This window comes from Perna viridis, chromosome 10 (genome assembly GCF_037379345.1).
Source record: "Perna viridis isolate PV_CMFRI_1.1 ecotype Kerala chromosome 10, ASM3737934v1, whole genome shotgun sequence".
Taxonomy (NCBI): domain Eukaryota; kingdom Metazoa; phylum Mollusca; class Bivalvia; order Mytilida; family Mytilidae; genus Perna; species Perna viridis.
In genome coordinates, this window is record NC_142454.1 from 36286795 (window position 1) to 36308458 (window position 21664).

Below are 21664 nucleotides of genomic sequence, written 5' to 3' on the forward strand. Positions count from 1 at the left end.
TGGATAGTTGTAAGAGTAATCAAGGGAACAAAGGTTATAGCGGTAATCAAAAGAATGTAATCCAGGAACAAAGACCCGACATGGAAAACAGACATACACAACAAAAAACCTAAAGTAACTAAAATTATACAAACAAAGTAAAAGCAAATGAGCAACTCGGGCTCCACTAAAAACTGGGAGCATGGACCAGATGCACCGGTGTTAATATATTACATATAACTCAATAACCGTAAATTTTACCACAATTGTTGTATAGAAGAACTGTGATATTGGGCTATATGATTATCATTATCTTTATATATTTAGATTATTCATATTTGTTGTCCCAAGGATTGCTTACACACTCTAACAATGAAGTTAGAAAAATCTCGACCTTTTCACGCCCTGAGATACAAAGATATGCGTATACTGAAACAAAAATCCTAGAATATTCATTTATGACAAAATGCCGAACTGGGAGGTATAAAGGTAGCTTAAAATCATCATAAAGTTGATGAGTGGATGGTGCACTCAGCCCGTGTACAAGCAGGCATGTCAAATCTGTTGGGTCCAAAACATACTCAAGAGCATCGGGGGACAATCCCACATTGTATTGTTCTGGACCCAATTTTGACCCTTGCCGCTACTAAGTATATGCCGCTTTGTAAACTCCTGGATCAGTTTTTTTGTTCAATTATGGCCAAATGGATATTTTCTTTTAAGTGTCATGTTTATAACAGAGTAATCAAGGGAACCCAGATTCTAGTGGAAATCAAAAGAATGTAATCCAGGGACAAAGACCAGACATGGAAAACAGACAATCACAACAGAGAACATATAGTAACTAAAATATTAGATACAAAGTAACAAAAGTAAATGAGCAACTCGGACTTCACTAAACACTGGGAGCATGGACCATGTGTACCGGTATGGTAAGCGTCCTCTGCTTTTCAAGAAATACCCGCCCAGTTGCTCATAAAAATTCAAGCCCTGGATAGTCCAAAAAGGAAAGAAAAACTATGACACGTTGAACAAATCAGTTTTTATGGTACAGATTGATACACCGTAACTATCCAAGATTTCATGATGATGACCATAAAACTTTTGTAATGATTACTTCAATCTTGGAGCAACATAACTCTGTTCCAGAAGCCTAATTGTAAGAAGTCTATAGCGCAATACAAAAAGTCTGCTTAGTTAAAGAAAGCTCTGGCAAAACGTACGAGTTGTGATATGAAAACTCTATACACAGGTGCTGAAGAGATGTTGCCACAGATGAAAGGAAAGTTGACAATTCCGAATAAAAAGTCATCACTTTGTCTAAAGTTTCGTCAAGAGTTTTCCTTTATCTTCGATCTCTAAGTGTCGGTGAAGATATGAGGCTGACTTCAGAGTATCTGTAGTATTCTTTATCTCAATTTCTTTGAGGTAGATTCGATGTATCAAATCCCCCAAACTAGGATTGTTTTTTAAAGATAATACGTTATATATATATAGCGGAAACAACTGAGATTAAATGATCTACCTAAACGATATTCTTTCTTTTCGGATGAGTATTTCTGTAGTCATCATTAACGGCATTCTGTTTTTTGTTGTTGTTGACATCAATGTCGGTCCAATCGCTGCAATAAAAGTATGTTGCTTTTGTTCACATTCTTTGCAATAGTTTGATACTCGCAAAAATACAAAAATTGAAAATTAGATATAACATACCAAGCGAATACTAAAATTATGAGAAAAGAGGAAATAAATGTTTTTTTTTTTTTTGCAAATTTACTATTGAAGTGTAAACGCTACAGTTTTAACTTCCTTTTTTAGGGGTGGGGTCCGTGATCCACCTGAGTTTGTCATCTGTCATGCGTAAACTTTATACATTTGGCTTAACTACACGAAAAAAAACCGTTACCAATTTTAATCAAACTTTGGAAAATGATGGATTTCAGGAGTTTCAACAATATACCAACTTCAGGTTGTATTTGAGAAGTTAAATGGTCGTAAGAGGCAGTCTAATCTTCTTATTGATACATTGTAAAATATCAACCATTTTAAACCACCTGTGCAAATGTTTTGAAACTCGATAAGGCTCATGACTTCCACAAAGGATCCTTTTTGTGTGGGTAACAGAAATTTAATAAGTATATGAACCTCTAAAAATGATAAACATCTTGTTTAAATGATCAAATGATACGTCCACATGCTTTTAATTCTCCACTTGAAGGGTTCATACTCTTCAGAGCCTCCAGCTTTTAAAAAGTACGGTGAATTAACGCAAATTGGGGATAAAATTATTGCTTAGATCCCTTTTTTCTATCATTCTTTTAAACCATTCTTGATCCGCCCTTTCATTATATCATCTGGGTTAATATTAGCCACATTTTTTTTCCTGTGGTTTGCAAGCTTCATGTTCTTGAGAAAGGAAAATGCCGTCTTAGGTCAGCTAAGGACATATAAATCCATTATCCTAGCCTGGCTTTTATTCAGAAACAATTATGATACAGTTATTAAACAAACCTCGACAAGGAATAAGGTTTCTGTTGTAGAAAAAAGAAATATTTTTTTCAAATCTTTCTATAACTCGCAATCTACAAATCCAATTTAAGGTGACGCCAAGGAACTTATGACGTTACAAACATTGTGACGTCAAATATAACAACAAAATTAAACATATTCTTGTCTTTAAATATGCAACAATGATAGCTATTCATATTTTATACTTATTATGAAAACAGCAATAGACTCAGTTATCTTTCTGGCTATTTAGAACGTACTGGATTTTAATGTTAAGAGTGTTGTATTTTATTACGCCACTCCTTAAAGTATTGCAAAACAATGTAATGACCTTGATTTATGTTTTTTTATGAAGCTCAACACAAGTTTCAATTATACAATTAACAAGTAAGCAATATATATTGACTTATTAAAATTATATGGTGAAAAATTTGCACTTATAAAAAGTACAGAATATTTTTTTTTAATTGAAGTTTCATATTGGATAGAGACATTTATTCCTTTCAGATGAAATGATACATAAATGATTACCTGAAGTATTGTAAAGTCTAAAAGAAAAGTAGCACAATCATGGTTAGTTTAAAGATGGCATTTGATAAGTGTTATTTCAACATATGTGATTAGCAAATGTCATTAATCTAATAAAACACCGTCAATTACTTTAACGTCGGTAGTTAGATAAACCTGACTGTCCTTAATCTTCAAGCATGTTTCTAAAGTAGTATTTTTGGTCAATGCTATCAAGACGCTTCCTTTTGATCGGTTAGTCATTCATGAGGTATGTTTTATTACTGAATGAATGCACATCTACATCAGGAGGAAGATGTATCTCATGCCGCCTGTACAACCTGTCATCGTCAACACTTCAATCATATGAATTTTCATTTTCTCTACCTCCCACCATATTTCTATCCGGTTGATCATACCCATGTTTATCCGAAAAATGCACTTCAATTAAACTAAAATAAGATCGCCCAAGGGGAACGTTTTCAGTATTACTATCGTGTTCATCTCGCAGTGTCGACCGCAGGGTTTTCACCTTCTTCCAATCGTCGTAATTCGCCATCCTGTATATAATTATATACATGTGTGTCACCTGGTGCTTCATCATTCATGTTCTGTTTCCTTTTATTTCGTTGTTTTCCAAAGACGAAACAGACGCCTGTTAAGATAACACTTAAAACAAGAATTCCAACACCAACGTAAAAATGTCTGCATTCATCTACAATATAGACAAATTTAAGCGTTGAAATCCTTCATTCGATAATAGCTGAATTACAGCAAAATTATGACCAGAACTTGCAATTGTATTTCTGCTCATGCCAACAACGTCAAAATGTCGACTTTCATCATCTGCAATGTAGACAAATTCAAACTACCTTCATTCGATAATAGATTAATTACAGCAAAATTATGACTGGAACTTGTATCGAATGTTTTCTGGAAATATACTGTTTCTATTAAAATGTTAATGATCTTTGCAGTGATGAAACATTTTAGTACACTTTTCATTAAATATTTTCTACTAGAATTCTGTTTAACCTCATATATATATGAAATATTTCCCTTTTCAACTTCTACGATTTTATTTGTCTTTATGTTGAAAAAAAAAGGATATTAAATTTGATTTTTTGGAATGTAAACATAAAGCATCTACTTTTAACGAATACTAACAAATGTGTTCGGTTGTTTCCTCGATATTTTCTGAAAAACAATACAGAAACATTGGATAAGTTTAAAACTCATACATATGGCTAGAAATTTTCTAATATTACAAAATAGATTTGTTGTGTTCAATAACGATTTTTTAATATTAGAAAATCATTTTGTAATATCAAAAAATGTGACTGAATTTGCAATATTGTAAAGTGATTTTTTAATATCACAAATTCATTTTGTAATATTACTAAATAAGGAATTTGTAATATTAGAAAATGCATTTTTAATATTACAAAATAAATTTCTAATATAAAAAAATATTTTCTAATATTAAAAAAATGATTTTCTAATATTAAAACATTATTTTCTAATATTACAAAATATTGATTTTTGTCCACTTTGGCTTGCCATACATATAAGTTGTTGGCTTGTAATCATTCTTACAACCAACTTATTGTGATTAATAAACTAATCGTACATAAGAATTTGTGTTGCATAGAAATGACTACTATGTGTTTTGTTAACATAGGTACAAGGTTCACTGATCACTTTTATTGTCTTTACAATGGGTAGTGATATTTTTGCTAAGTCATTATCTATCAACCTCTCATTAGTTTTGCTTATATTAATTTGCTTATATTAATGTAGAATAATTATTGCATATTTAGATACTTATTCAAGACATTGTAAATTATATTATCTGATGAATGCAGTTGCCATGAAATTATGTGCAGGACAAAACAAATAAAAAAAAATCAAATTATTTCAAACAAGTAAGTTCCAAATGGTACCCAAAAATAATTCATGTCTTCTAACGCAGTATATAGAATTTGACACGATGGTTATGTATGATTATATCTTCTCAAATGCTTATATGGCAAAACCAGATTACTCAACAATAATCAACGGTTTTACATTCGAAAGACAACAATCCCGAGGTTTAATCTGAGAGGTTATGGAATACGGAAACCATAGATGAGGAAAACCTATACAAAACAAATGTAAATCGATATGTGTCAACTCACAACCTATTAAATGCTGAAAGAGAACTCAAAGGAACCAAGATTCTAGCGGAAATCAAAAGAATGTAATGCAGGAACAACGACCAGACAAAGAAAAACAGATAAACACAACAAAGAACATAAAGTAACTAGAATAATACATACAAAGTAACTAAAGTAAAAGAGCAACTCGGACTCCACGAAATGACTGTTATGCTAATGTTGATATGTTTTGTCAGTTTGAATGCTTTCGGTTTAATTATCACCTTTAAACCATCTAATATCTAAGAGGTACTTCTATTGAGTGTGTAATGAATCCCAGAAAACAAACTATTACTTATTTATTCGCGTAGTCATTTTTATGATTTACAGATTTAAAGTAATGTGCAGTGTTAATGACACGTTGACTAAAATAAACATACTTGTCTTCTGCACTTTTAAGCTGCAGGAAACATTTCCATTGCTATTTATTACATGAATATTGTACACTGCCTGTAGATCCTCGGCCTCAATTTCATGAATAGTAAGACCAATGCTAATAGTCGAAATCGCGACAGTTTTGCCATATACATCAACTGCGTAAGTGGAATCCTTCATCCATGTGTCGTATTTACCGTCATTTTGCCTAATTGATTTATCATTTTGTTTCCATGTGTATTTATATTTAGAACGATTTCCACCATACATATGTGCAGTAAAGTCAACGCCGACCGTTTGATCTTTTCCTTTTCGCAACACATAGTCCTGTTGAAAACAAACTGGACCACCTAGTAGACAATATTATTAAAAGTAGATGTAATAAAACAGTTATTACCTTTATTTACTCAGTTCAGAAAAAGGTGTAATTATATATAGAATAAAATCTAATTTTTCAGAACCAAAGTAAGTAAAACCAACGAGTAAACAAAAGAAAGACAAAGTACAACATTATGTAACTACAAAGGCGAATCGGGATTGTGATTTGCACCTAATTTGACTCAATCGATCGGCCTATGTCCATCCTTACTTACCAAGATGTATTGAACTTGAAAGGAAACATAATTATACTATACTATATGATAAGAATAAAATATATGGCTAATTCAATTAGTGTACATCACTTTCCTTACCATTGATTTTGATTTGCCTTTCTCGTCGTCCAATCAAAGAAATGTGTCTATCACGAGAACTTTTATATACATTGCACACATAACATCCATCAGATTTATATGGTCTATCAGTATCGAGACTCAATTGTCCTAAGCTGTTAGAACGTCTCAGTAAGACATCGTCGAATGAATGATGCTCTAATATTTTTGAAACCTGATCTTCGCTTGAACTAATGTTGCAAACTACTCTTGAGTTTTTTATGTTAATGACGACGTCCATAGTATCATCTTCAATTTGAAAATGAAATTAATAAACACATTTACAGTGAATCAAGATGGTGCTAAATTTCTTCTTTCACAAATAGTGTGTGATTATTTTATTTCAAAAGAAGTAGCACTATTTTTATTAGTGTAAAAAAATTATGGCCATCATTTCATAACACAATAAATTATATTATAAGGATGACCTGTTATAAAGTAACCTACATTCATGTTCTGTACGCATGAAATAACCTGCTCCATTGCTTCTTTAGTGAGTGTGCATCGCTTAATTTAAAGTATTTTGCCGTAAACAGTAGGGTCAATCCTAAGAAAAAAAAAATTTTTGGTATGAACATTTTACAATTCCCTTGCTTTTCTAGCTTTAAAGGAAATATAAGTAGTTTTTATTATTATTAATGTTGTTCTTATTAAAAAAAATCAAATGTTATAAACAGAACAAAGTTCTCCGACATCTTGTGATAGAAGACATAATAATCCCACATTTTATTTATTAAGGGTACCACATATTTTTGTATACAGTTAATATACCTGTTACACTTAAAATGATGCATTCTTTCAGAATGTTTTTTTCGCCTTCTAAACAACAGTATTTATCTTCATCCAATACTGTTATATTTTGAAGCCATAAATAATACTGGTTATCCGATTTCATCACAAGTTTTGCCTTTTCTGCATTCTTTGCAAAAGATGAGTTACTATTTCGATAGGCAATAATTGAATTATCTAGTATCCAGGTTGGATTGTGTAAACTGCATTCTAGTAAAACATCAGAACCAATCTTCGCCGACACTTGTATAGGCAGATCTGTAGTTATGCTTAAAATGGCTTTGACGCACAATGAAATCTTAACTGAAAGAGGACAAACTCTTTACATTGTATTTATACAATTATTATAAACCCAAGCAACTGAAAGCAAAGAAATGATACAATAAAAGATTTTTTTAATTCGATTGCCGGCCTTAACTATGCAATTGTGTATGTCAGCATACTAGCCTACATTTTTCTTGTATATATGTGTTAATTTGTAACTATTGCCTAAACATGAAAACAATTATTAGACCAATATCTTTTTTCAGCTCTTTCCCATTTTGTCATCTGTCAATAATAAACAAGTCAAAGTCGCTATTTTGTCCAGTCAATAAATAAACTGCGAGTTCAAATATGCACCAAAGTCTTTGAAACGTATCTTACCTGCACATAATAGTACAAGGTTACAAAACTCCATTTCAGTTTGTACAAAATGTTCGTTTAATGGATTAGTAATGATTTCCGCGTATTGACATTTATATATTAAGTGCTGTAGTTTAGACTATGCACTGCCAGCAGAGCATTACCTTCCTGTATGTGTGTGTGTGTGTGTGTGTGTGAGAGAGAGAGAGAGAGAGAGAGAGAGAGAGAGAGAGGGAGGGACACACACAGAGAGAGAGAGAGAGAGAGAGAGAGAGAGAGAGAGAGAGAGAGAGAGAGAGAGAGAGAGAGAGGGGGGGGGGCTTTACTAGATTTCCACATCAAAATATAATTAAGTCTGAATGCTTCCTTCTGTAGCAATATTGAAATCATATTGATGTGACATTTTTACCATAAAGATATTCTAATTCATCATTCTTGGCATTCTGATTCTGTTTGTATGCTTTGTGCCATGTCTTGAACCAATTGGGATCAATTCGCTTCATTGCGCGTAGAAGTTGGTTTAATCCCCGCCCAAAGCCATATCACGGACTTAAAAACTTACAGTAGCTGCTTCTTTGCCAAGCACAAGAAGAACAAATGACAAACGGCTGCATTGAAGCCGGAATTATGTGTCCGATTTGAGTGAAATGGTTAAAATTTACAAGCTCCACGCAGTGTAGACGTTCGTTCCGTTACTAATCGCCGCAGATAGGCCTTTCGAAATTATCAGACATTTTTCAGAGAATACGTGATATGACAATTAGATAACGTCGAATAAAATCATTCGTTTTTCATCGACTTTGCAAGATTCTTGTATTTTCTGTGAGGACTGGCTGCAGTGTCTAAAATTTCGAACGTCAATTGCTGTTTCCGAGCTTGTAATATTTATATTTAAAATACTGCTAGTGTGTCGGACTGGCACTAAGCCTGGTCTCTTCTATTGTCGTGAAATGTATTAAATATCTGCAACTGTAACTAAAACTACATTTAATGAATGCATTTAATCTTTTAAAAAAACTCAAAACAATAAAAGGTTGACCTATTTCTTTCTCAGAATGATGGACACAATATTGGAACAAACTACTTCGAAATAAATCCCCCCTTATGGCGGACTTAAACATGCAAACTAAAATCACTTTTCTTGGTGGCTTTTGTCGGTCGTTGTACTTGTGAACTCATGTGAAAATTGCACAAGCTAATGAGGAACGGATAAAAATTGCTAGTTACACTTTGTCAGAATCTAGCTAAACCTTATGATGTTTTGGGAAATATGCGGAAAACAAAAACAGCTAACTGACCCCTCTGTTCTATTTTTGTAACAGTGGCCATGTTTTCAAGGAATCAAAAATCGAAGCATATACTTTATGCAGGATATCCTAAGGAAGAATCACATTAACTTTCATTGAATTCTGTTCATCAGTTTCAGACGAGATGTTCGAATAAATTGTGAACAATGATAATGGACGCCAAGTGATGGCAATAGCACGCATCGCCTATGGCCAGGTGACATAAAAATGCATGTAATTTTCGGAGTATAGGTTAATCTTAACAAAATGACATTTTCAGAAAAAGTCTAATATTAGGTTTTAAAAGTTTAAAAGTATTTAAAAGAAAAATCGTACTTAATTAATCAAATGTACTGATGACGATATACACAATACAGAAATGTTGATTTTTGAATATTTGATTTTGTTCATTCGAATCACCGAAAATCAAAAACTGTGCTTACGGTTGATAAACAACTTAGAAATACAAATAAGGTGAGTTAAAAAAAAATATATATTATGATAAAAGCTTGATTTATTGTACTGCTCTATTTCCCAGTTGAAACGAAAATGTTCACTTGTCAGTAGTTTGATATACGCTTTAAGTAAGACACAGGTATGATGTATTTTATTCGAATAGTGCACTCAACTCTGTGTCATTTTATTTTTCGAAATGTTCAAGCTCGATCAATCCTAACGAAAATCCATAAGGTCATTTTACCTAGTATGATGTTAAATACAGATATATGAGTCATCTATCAATACTCCTGTATTTTTAAAAGGAAATAAAACTATTTTCCAATGAAGTTATTTGACTTTATGCCAATTCAAGTACAAGTACATGCTTGCGTAATTGTTGTCATCGTCGACATGAAATATATCGAACATTGCAATTAATATTAGTGATATTTTTGTATGTATTCGATTATGAATAAATCAACCTTTAATCTGAATAATTTTTATTGCTTCATATCACTGGACAAACTTTACTACATTCGGATTTAATGCTCTGATACCTTAGGCATGTTAATGAGGCCTAGGAAAATTGTTGTATTTACAGAATCCCACTGTATTGCCTACATGTTTTTCAGTCTTATTCAAAAGGAATACACAAAGCACGTTCAGAAGAAAATATTTCGATTGACTGCTTTCCTGAATACGCATAGTTCAAGTTCTGCGTTTCTAATTTTTCACTTATGCATGTATACATTACATGCATAAGTGAAAAAATATTAATTAAGCTTCTTATTCGCAATTTTTTTTTATATGGGAGGATATACATTCACGTTTAATATGTATGGCCGTGTTTATGAAATTGGCGAAATTAAATAACAACAAACAATAACTTCTTAAAGGATGTATCTGTTACGCGGCTAAATTACGGACTTTCTAACTAGATTTTAACTTTGGCTAAAAGTTGCTAACAATTTATTTCTGTCAAAGATAAAAAGCTGAAAATCGTTTCTATTAAGTGAAAAGAAGCTGAAATAAGTACATGCAAAAACATCTTCAATCTGAAAATATGCATTAAAACATATATTTATATACATTATATACATAATATCATACATAAATACTGAAATACAATCAATCGATTTCACATGAAGACACCAAGAATTTACTTAAATTTGGAACGCAACTTATCATTTGTTTGTTTGTTTGTTTGTTTTTTTTTTGTCTTTTTGTTTTTTGTTTTTTGTTTTTGTTTTTTTTGTTTTTGTTTTTGTTTTTTTTATATCTTATTTGAACATACTATTTGTTGTTACCAATCAGAATGCATTTGAGTGGTGATAAACACTCGTCTCTACCCAAAAATAGTTCAATCTCCTTTCTATCAAGTGAAAGTAGCTAAAATTCATTTCTAACAGGGAAAATTGGCAAAAATCGTTCGTATTAGACAGGGATGAGATAATCATAATCAGTTTTTATAAGTAATCATGTGTAATCAGTAATCAATGTTAATTAAAATTTCAAGTAATCATATGTCACCGACTACTAAAATAGTGGTGTAATTATTATTACATTTTGATTTCACTATGATCCCCAAACAAATTGTCCTGTAAAAAAAGATTACTAAGGAGCAGTATTTTCACTTATTAAATAATTCATCAATATTTCAATCGATTTCAGCCACTGAAAATTGAGATTGACTTTTATACATTTAATTTAATAGATAATAATAGAGTAACACACCAATTAGATTTATATTCCCTGTTGTCGTGTTTTCTTCTAATTATTTACCACAGCAAATAATGATTCAACAATTGCAAACGAGTTTTCAATTAGTGTTTTGATAATTTATTTACAAAATCCTCTATGGCAAAATGTTGACCAAAAACAATTGTGAAATATGCAGAATTTTTTCTTTATTTTAAAATTATTTTGTGATGGCTTGTATTAATTTTTATGAAGAAATCAATAATACCTCTCTTCATTTTGCTTCAGAGAAACAAGCCTTTCCCAATTAACCTAAAAAGCATGTACCGTGTTATATCTGTGTATGTCATAATTTAATTAAAAGATTGAAATAGCCTAAAGGAAGCTTAAATTAATGTACATACTTACAACACAAACATATTACTCAATGGTATCGTCTTTAACTTAGACACTTAGTCTACTGGTAAGAGTGTAACACGCTTGGTCTACTGGTAAGAGTGAAATACATTTAGTCTACTGTTAAGAGTGACATACACTTAGTCTACTAATAAGAGTACAATAAATATGTTCAATTGTAACCGTCAATGAACAGTTTTCAAAAGTCGTGCTTACAATGATTTTGAAATTATGTACATAATACAAGAATTATTTCTTCTGTTTTAATAATGTATTAATTATTTTGCTAAATAAGTCATTACACTACCTGTTTTAAAGAAACTGTATTTTCCTTTATTCATGTGTGGAAATATCTCAAGTAATCATATGTAATCATATGTAATTAATTACATTCGAAGTTATGAGTTATCATAAAGTAATCAATTACATTTTTACTCATGATATCATGATGTAATGAATTACATTTGAAAGTTCTTAGTTTCAACCCTGCATTCTGGGGAAAATAGCTAAAATTCGCTTCCATCAAGTAAAATATGCTGGAATTATTTGTACCAAGGAAAAATTGATAGAATTCTTTTGTAAAAAAGAAAAAGTGATAAAATTATTTTCTATCAAGGAAAATAACTACCATTCGTTTAAATCAAGTAAAAAGCTACAATTTGTTTATGCCAATTAATTTTTAATCTGCACGTATGCATTAAAACATATATTTATATACATAATATCTTAGATAAATACTGAAAGACAATCACTTTTATTTGAAAATATCAAGCATCAAGTGAAGATAATGGTAAATATACACGTGTCTACAAAACCTACTGTATATAACAAAAAATGTGACATGGTTGTCCATGGGATCTTAAATATGCATCAAATTCAACAAAAGATTGCATACTGATTTAAAACTGATCAAAGTAGAAGCTTGATTCATTACTACGAAAATCAGTCTGCAAATCAAGAGTAATCTTTATTCCGCGATTCCACTAACATTGGTAGGACCTAATCTAAAATAGTGTTTTAGAAACACTCACTGAATGATCTTAATTGTGACTTTAAGCTGGTCTGCGACGGTAGGTTCACAGTAGAAGTAATTTTAACTGTTAATATGTTTATTTGAAATAAAAGATAACAAGTCTTCAAATCAATCTCCTGGTTCTTCAGCAGTCCTATGAAAAACTACAAAATATTAAGTTCATGTTACTTTTTTTTAAAATGATATCGAATGAAACAAAACTATTCAATAGAACGTCTTTAGATGTTTTTGGAATTAAATATTCCAAAAAATACTTGTTCCGTATTTTTTCTGTTTTTCTTAGCTTCTGTTAACATTTGAAATTGAGGGGAATAGTTCACAGAATCAAAATGTACTTCGAAAAGAACTTGGACTTTTATTTCCTTGTGATTTAATCATTTTCAGAATGTATTGTGCGTTCGTTCTCTTTCCTCTCAAAAATGTCTAACTTCAATGTTCTGTTTGTACAAATCATTCTTCTAACAATTAGAAATTACTTGCGTGTAATCTCGTCTTTAAAAAAGAACATAAATTGTGTAAATGAAATCGAAATATTTTACTGTACTCTTTATCTTGATACTTTTTATCCTATGAATATGCTCACCATTTCTTAAGAATCCCTGTAACACGATCAGATAGTGCTGTCAAGATCAAAAATAGACATGTACAACAAAGACAACCAATTACATACTGCACCAAAGATGTCAAAGCTATATGTATATCATCTACAAGTAAAGACGTATAGAAATGTAATGAATACATGTACATTATCAATGGATAAAGTCGCAAAAAGGTATAAACTTTACTAAATATGTTTTATGTCAATCATATCAGCACTATTTCACTACTTAACCAAATACCAAATACAAGTGCAAAATGCAAAATACACTACAATTTCATAGAGCACAAATACAATCCTAAAACGAATAACCATTGTTATATATTCTATACTTTATTATACAAAATGTTATACAGTATATAGGTCAATTGAAGTTACAGATGTAATGTAGCAGGCATGAATATATAAATACCAATAATTTATCGAATGTTCCTTTTAAATACATTCGGTAATTTCACTCTGAGATTTTCATCAGAACACGAAAATCAATATTTTCGTCTGCCACGAGACAAAATGGCTGCGATAAGCCATTATTTAGTTTGTGAAAGAAAAAGGACAAATGTGTACAAGATTCACATGTGGATAACATATGACTTTTGAAAAGTGCTTTCTACATGTAAAGGGAACAGGAGACAACAAATCGTTAGATTTGTAAAACAACAATTTCGTTGCATGGAAATGTTATGAACATTTCGGAAACTGGGTGTAAACTTTGGTGCAGTAATGATATTTTTGGGTGGAAAATTTGATAGTGTATCACTATTATCTGGTAAGTGTTTCTAGTTTCAAAGAAAGTAAATACAAACATCAAAAACTTCCTCCAATATCAATATAATAGTACGATTTATTTGGAAACACAGCAAATGTATGAAGTCAAAAACTTTCTTCAAAGTCGATATATATCAAATATACAAACACAAGCTGTGTTGAGTTTATCAAAGTCGACTAAAAATATTAACATAAATATCAATACAGACATACAATGACATCAGACATTATGATAGAGATCATAAGAAAATATTCAATGCGTTTTAAAATCATTACATCGAAAGTTATGATGTGAAATATCGATAATTTACACATTACTGACAGGCAGTACATATGAATTTGTTTCAATCCCATGTTTTAACAGGCCGACACCACAAGAATTCAGACGTACTTAAACATGTCACGTCTCTCAACCCAAATAAGTAGCAAAACAATAGTTTCCGTTCACGTGTTGTCAAATGACTAATCGTTTCATTTACTGTTGTCCACTAATACAACTGTATTAACCTTTGGTCACGTGTAAATTATAATAAACTCTTTTCACTTTATCGGTTGTTTTGTTTCCGATATCACTTTATTTTACTACAGATTGGGTTTATATGATATTCTATAGATTGCATTTTTCATAAGAAAAAATATGAAAATTTGATCTCACCGTAAGGATTTTACTCTCAAGTAATTACTTGATAAGGTATTTTCTACGAAGGCGCACGCTCACTTCAAAAAGTTGTTATTAGCAAAATGTTTTGACGGTCAAACGGTTCATGAAAATACTACTTTGTATAATATTGTAAATCTAGGCGGAGAATTCAATTGAAAATTAAAAATTGAAAACCTTAAAATTATATTAAACTCATGCAATAACGACGGATTCCGGTATTTTATCGATTTGATTGGTAGGTCATTCCGGGTCATTCCCTATACGTGTACAAGTATGTAATGCCCTTACATAGTAGAACTTCTGACATGATAGATAAGATTTACAAATCGACCATAACATACCAATCTAAAATAATTTGATTATTCATTCCAAGCTTTTGCTGCAAAATATCTTAATGATTTCAAACTATATTTTGTTGTTCGAACATTTGGAATGTCAGCTGTTGGTTATTGGTCATATAATAATAGTTTTTTTCATTTACTAGATTTGAACATAAACAAAGAGGGTCAAAGAATAATAAAAAGAACCAAAATTCTAGCGGAAATTAAAAGAGTACATCCAAAGACTAGACAGGGAAAACAAACACACCCAACAAAGAGCATAAAGTAACCAAAATAATAGGTACAAAGAATCAAAAGCAAATGAGCAAATCGGACTAAGACTTGAAGCATGGACCAGATGCACCGGTAGGGTAAGCATCCTCTGCTTTTCTAGAAACACCCACCTAGTTGTTCATAAAGAATCCAGGGTAGACAATAGAGGAAAAGAAAAATATGATACGTTGATCAAATCGGTTCTCATGGTGCAGATAGATACAACGTAACGATCAATGAGTTCTTGATGACGACCATAAAACTGTAGGGATGACTTTAATCTTGTTTCAACACAACCCTGTTCCAGACGCCTAATTGAAAGAAGTCTAGCGTGGTACAAAAAGTCTGCGAAGTTACCCCAATCTCTGGCATAACATACGAGTAGTAATAAGAAATCTCCATACGCAGGTGCTGAAGTAATAATATCACAGATTAAAAGAAAGTTGACAATATGGGATAATAAGTCATATCATTTGTCGTATAGTTAGGTCAATTCATGTAGTTCATGTTCTTTTTCTATTGATATCTAAGTGTAGGTCTAGATATGAGACTGGTTTCACAGTGTCTATATAATTATTATCTCAAGTCTTTTGGGGTAGATGCGATGTATAAAATTCCTGAAACTAGAATTGTTTGACCATATTACATCATCTTTATAGTGGGAATTATGATCATATGATCTGGCTAAACGATGTTCCTTCCTTCGAATCACTTCAGCTATAAAGTTAGCTTAATAAAAGTAAAGGAATAGGTCAGGGAATACCATTTTTACCCAATTAGAACGTCAACTGTTTGTTGAAAAATGCATCCACAAAACTGGACAAGTATGTTGTCGATATAAAAATCCAGCATTTTGAACATTTTTAAGATCAATAGATGGACATGTATATATATATATATTGTAATATTGTACAATAAAAAATAGTTCTATAACAAATAGTTAGATTCGGAGTTGTTGTGCTTAACACGAAATTTCAATTTTTACCGTTGCTCAATTTGAATTGGTCTCTTTGAAATTGCAATATACAGATGCGGTTGGATGCACTGTTCCTGTTACAAAACTGAGAAACTTGGTAAAAATGTCGAACCTATGTTACCGTCGGGATGTTACCTCAGTACTGCCATCGTGTACGCTGTATACACATGTATATGAAAGTATTTGGTCAAGTGGCTTTTCTATTTAAAGGACCAATCATATTTCAAAATCCTCATACCATTGAACTAGTGACAGTATGTGTGTAATACAAGCATAAAAAAAATCGGGAATGAAAAGGTGAGACTTTTGTTTGTTGGGGTTTAACGTCCAAGCAGCAATATTTCAGCTATATTCAGACTACTAACATGAAATGGATGATAAAATGAACATGAAATGAGGTTGAAATTAAAAAAAAAGGATGGGACACACGAATAATAGGGTCGACAAATTTTGATTGCCACTAGAAAAAGGGGGAAGGATAGGGTCGGGCAATTTAACCTCCTATGGCGGAGCGCAAAGGTTCCTTCTCCTATCGAATACCAGAGCAGGGTTCTTTAACGTCCGAAGAACGTGGCATATTTCCCAACACGGTGCACCACTGTGGTTTGCGATCAGGTTTTCCGTATTATAGCCTGACAACCCCAAAATGTGACACACCAGGAATACCTCATTCCACCACCTGGGGCACACATCCCAGTTGTTCTGTGGGCAGAGCGGCTATCCCCCGGCTAGGTTCCTGAGCACTATTTAGCCGCCTTTTACGACAAGCTTAGCGCTGCTGCAGGCCTATTCTTTTGTCACCCGGACCTGCAAGGGGCGAAAAGGTGAGACAGGAACTGAAGAGTAAAAAACGGTAAGGACGTAATCAAAAGACTAGACGAATAGATAAATTACAAAAAAAAACAAGTATCCTGATCACGAAACCTTATCATAAACTATAAAAAAAATTAAAGTGAAAGCCGAGAATATAAGCAGATTGCACTAATGTGACGAACTTGTTGAGACATCTCAGATTTCAACGGGTTCACATTGATAAAAGTGCGTCAATACATATATGGCATAACGAAAAAATCTTTGAAATAAGACGTATAAACCGGAAAGCATGTTCAGACTAGATAAAAGCAAAAGACGAAAATATAGATATGAGGATTCCCGTGAACAAGCCACCAACAAACTAATGAGTACACAAATTATTTAAAAGTTAAATTTTGCAAATTAATTCGGTAAAGTTAGCCGGCCAAACAAGTTTGCAATAAATTATTTTCGGTAACGAAAATGATCTTGTTAACATATCCGATATACCAGTATATGTCACCCTGTACTATTTGACAAGCTTACTGACGTAATCAGTAACATGTAAACTTAGGTAAATGTATGTCATGTGTATATCGGCAAGCCTTTGATGTTCACACTTACTTCAAATGTTTTTTGGTATAATTATAACAGCAAGAAAAATTTCTAAAATAAGCATTTTGGTGGTTACGCGTTTGGTGGACCTTTGTATTTGTCCCATTTTTTTTTATAAAAACAAGACGTAATCAATTTTTGAAGGTAAGTTATCGTTTAAAATAATATTCCTAATCGTAATTAGAAATTATGGCCTTTTTGTCTTAAATCAACTCTTCCGGTCATTGTCAATAACAATTAACTACAGTGTTTATCGTTCTGCGTAAACCAAACGAGAGCGCGATTTCCATTGTTCTTATTTTCGTAGAGGTAGGTTTTTGCCTGAATCCTCCAATCACAAAATTAAAATTGATGTAAAAATAGCAATAAATTGTGGCGAAAATCTATATAATAATAAGGATGATCAATTGGTAATCAAGGATTCACAGAATATATAATAACTCTTTAGAATTTAACTCTAGCGTTCTTAGGTAATCGTGATCGTATTTTGGTTCTTGTCTTCAAATTAATTTTCCTATTACTCTTGAAAGCATTAGAAAGTGCTTTTACTTTTTTTGAAAATTAGAATTTGTTCATATATTGTCACTGCAATTACATAATTATTAGAGGAAGTAAAGTAAAAAAAGAAGGTGATTGGTGATAAATATTATATCTAATAACAGGACAATATGCATACTTTTCCTTTCCAATTTTACTCGACAGGTAGTAACGTTTCCACTGTCATTTATTACATTTATATTATACTCTGCCTCAAGATCATCTTCATCAACATCACGAATAATCAATCCAAAACTGATGGATGGAATTCGGATGGTTTTTCCATACACATTAACTGCGTAGGTGGAATCTTTCGCCGATGTATCATATTTAGAGTCCGTCTTGTTAATTGTTTTATTATTTTGTTTCCATGTGTATTTATATTCCGAATAGTTCCCACCATACATATGAGCAGTAACATTAATGCTGAAAGTTTTACCTTTTCGTTTTTGCAACACATAGTCCTGTCGAATACATATTGGGCGACCTAGTGTGAAATATAAAGTTGAAAAGTATATCTGTCCGTTTATGCATTCACTTCTGATTATTTTGAATTAAATAATAAATTTTGATCGCTTCATAACCGGTATAATTAAGGACGATTAATAAAGGAAGGAAAACCACATAGTCTAATATGTATGTATAATGTCAAGACCTTATTAAACTGAATTTGACCTATGCAAATAGCAACAATTGTGAATCGTGAAAGGAAAAAAAATCTACATTTATTGAATTCATTATGTACATGATATGTCAAAATACCAACCATGTGTAATTTTAAATATTTTTCTTACCATCGGTTTTTATCTGCATTTCCCGTTTTGCAGTTTCAGCAGTGTTATCACGATCACTTCCAAATGCTACGCACACATAACGTCCATCAGATTTATATGGTTCAACAGTATCGAGACTCAATTGTCCTGAACTGTTAGAACATCTAAGTAAGATATTGTCGAATGAATAATGCTTTAAAATTGTTACTAGCTGATCTTTACTGGAACTGATGTTGCAAACTACACTTGAGTTTTGAGTTTCAATGGTGACGTTCAGAATATCATCTTAAACAGGAAAAGAAAAACGAATAAATGCATTTCTAAGTTTCCAATGCATCACGCTGGTACTAAATTGTGTTCTTTTATAAATATTATCATGATAATTTAATTTCAGAAGAAACAAGCTTTCTGTTAGGATAAAAACGTTTTGTTGATCACCTCAAACAGCAATTAATAATATCATGAGGATGAACTTTACATGTTTTTGTCTCATTGAAGCAACCTTAATGCCTGTGGTGTACACATGATATGACCTGCTTCGCTGGTTATTTAATGTAAACCACCTAATTGAGATTTTTTCTTTAAATATAGCAGTGTCTTCCTTTAAAAATAAATATACTTTTAATATTAAGGGACAATCTATGATTTGGCTTATTTTCTTGGTGTAATAGGAATATTGGTAGTTATAAATAAGTCCTGACACTTTGTGGTTTAAGACATGATAATCCCATATTTTATTTGTTAAGGGTACCACATATTTGTGTGTACAGTTAATATACCTGTTACACTTAAAATGGTGCATTCTTTCAGAATGTTTTTTTCGCCTTCTAAACAACAGTATTTATCTTCATCCAATACTGTTATATTTTGAAGCCATAAATAATACTGGTTATCCGATTTCATCACAAGTTTTGCCTTTTCTGCATTCTTTGCAAAAGATGAGTTACTATTTCGATAGGCAATAATTGAATTATCTAGTATCCAGGTTGGATTGTGTAAACTGCATTCTAGTAAAACATCAGAACCAATCTTCGCCGACACTTGTATAGGCAGATCTGTAGTTATGCTTAAAATGGCATTGACGCATAATGAAAACGCTACAACAGAAAGAAAGAAATAGCATTATACATTTCTTTTGAAAGTTTCATGTATGCAAATTAAGCTACAAGAATAAATGAATAAAAATAGGGAAGATTCGTGAACTTTGAAGTTTATGACATTAGTTTTCTATTTCATATTGATCTTACATACCAGTTAAACGGGTTTTGTGTATCTGTGTTTATTTGTAACTATAGCATGATTGCAAGGAAAGTGTTCATCCACTAATTTTCCTAGATTTTCACACATTATTATGATGTCCTATCAAAATTATGATTAAGCAGTTAGAAATTATATCTACAAGTTTAACACGATATTATATACCTTATAAACTTTATCATTTTTTATACAAGAAAAGTTGTTTTTATCCTTAAAACACCAAATTGAATGTAATGTGCCATGGCTAAAATACCCATTTCTCGATATATTATTAACAACTTTGTTTAAATTCTGTTAATTACCAAAATGCTGTATGAATTCACTACTGACACTATCATATGAGAGTTACCATTTTGCTCATCAACAAATTTAATTCCACAAAACTTCATTTATAAACAACAATAATAATTTCTTTTTTTGTAGACTAGTATCTTTCCAATATTGTCAATACTTGATAATTGGTTTAATATGAGGATCTGCTCAAAACAAAGACCAAAATCATCTGATTGTCATTTTATCATTTTATCGACAGTTGAAAAAGTATCTTACCAACAAAAAACAGAAGGCTGCGAAACTCCATATCACAGACAATGTTTTTTTTAAATATTGATCATGATGGCAATAAGGAATTATTTCCGCGTATGCAATCGAACACATATTAAAACGCACTTAAGGTATATGATTTCTTCCGTTTTAGTGTACATTCAGTTGTTTTGAAAACCACATATCGTTGAAAATACGCAATTTTATAGAAAAAAGTTCTGCTCAATAAAATATTAAAGAAAGAGTAATCAAGGGAACCAAGGTTTTAGCGGTAATTAAAATAATGTAAGCCAGGGACAATGACCAGACAAGGACAACAGACATACAAAACAAAGAACATAAAATAACTAAAATCATCTATCCTACATAATAACATCTTAATGAACTGTCCCGTCCTACCACAAGTAACAACCCTAGTTTAATCTAAGAGGAGGAATGACCCGGACATCGACATTTTATATATATATATATATATATAGCCAAGCTTGAGGAGTGGTCTAGGGCGCTGGACCTTGTGCAGGCGGTGTTGCTATAGATGTCACAGCGGTACGGGTTCGAGTCCCACGGAGAGAACGACCAAAAATTTGCCTCGCAAATTTGACAGTTCTAACATCGTTGGGGTTTTTTCAGACCCTTCTATAAGTTTACGTTATCTTCCCTGTATCAATTTGATCCGATGGAGCAGTGTAGCCAATAGAGTCGCCACATTCTAAGACGTTGTATTATATTGATTTGTTGTAACATGCATAATTAATTTGACCCTCTATCATACACAATAAAACCTAGATGAACTGTCCCGTACTACCATACATCGTGTACTAAGTTCGTAAGTGATGTTGTCAATCTAACTCTAAGTTTATTTGATTCTACATGTTCAGTTTATGTTTTATTTCATACAAAATATTGTTTTCTATATTTATTTCTACATCAATTTATACAACAAGACTCCTTGTTTTACACATATTTGTCTTGTTTTAAAGTAAGCGACGAGCATTTTTATTGGCATTAATATA

At 31.8% G+C, this 21664-nt stretch overlaps 2 protein-coding genes across 5 annotated transcripts; both read right to left on the reverse strand.

Annotated features, from left to right (window-relative positions):
- Positions 1 to 1125: 1125 nt before the first annotated feature.
- On the reverse strand, positions 1126 to 7860 carry LOC148605623 (uncharacterized). Of its 3 annotated transcripts, XR_015916008.1 has the most exons (7): positions 7709 to 7860; positions 7046 to 7366; positions 6257 to 6523; positions 5570 to 5914; positions 4162 to 4191; positions 3019 to 3709; positions 1126 to 1601 (listed from the first exon to the last, which is right to left on the reverse strand). XR_015916008.1 is itself a non-coding variant. In XM_088549452.1 (6 exons), the coding sequence occupies exons 1-6, from the start codon at positions 7740 to 7742 to the stop codon at positions 3495 to 3497; spliced, it is 1212 nt and encodes a 403-aa protein (XP_088405578.1). In that variant the 5' UTR covers positions 7743 to 7860; the 3' UTR covers positions 1992 to 3494. The 3 variants fall into 3 exon arrangements, 2 of the variants coding, with proteins under 2 accessions (XP_088405578.1, XP_088405580.1); XM_088549452.1 differs by lacking the exon at positions 1126 to 1601 and having other exon boundaries at positions 1992 to 3709; XM_088549454.1 differs by lacking the exon at positions 1126 to 1601 and having other exon boundaries at positions 3581 to 3840.
- Positions 7861 to 9445: 1585 nt separating this feature from the next.
- LOC148605624 (uncharacterized) lies at positions 9446 to 20757 on the reverse strand. 2 transcript variants are annotated; one of them, XM_088549456.1, is made up of 6 exons: positions 20658 to 20757; positions 19631 to 19948; positions 18873 to 19136; positions 18518 to 18565; positions 13122 to 13242; positions 9446 to 12681 (listed from the first exon to the last, which is right to left on the reverse strand). In XM_088549456.1, exons 1-6 carry the CDS (start codon positions 20686 to 20688, stop codon positions 12672 to 12674), a joined length of 792 nt encoding a protein of 263 aa, XP_088405582.1. In that variant the 5' UTR covers positions 20689 to 20757; the 3' UTR covers positions 9446 to 12671. The 2 variants fall into 2 exon arrangements, with proteins under 2 accessions (XP_088405582.1, XP_088405581.1); XM_088549455.1 differs by having other exon boundaries at positions 18218 to 18565.
- Positions 20758 to 21664: the final 907 nt, after the last annotated feature.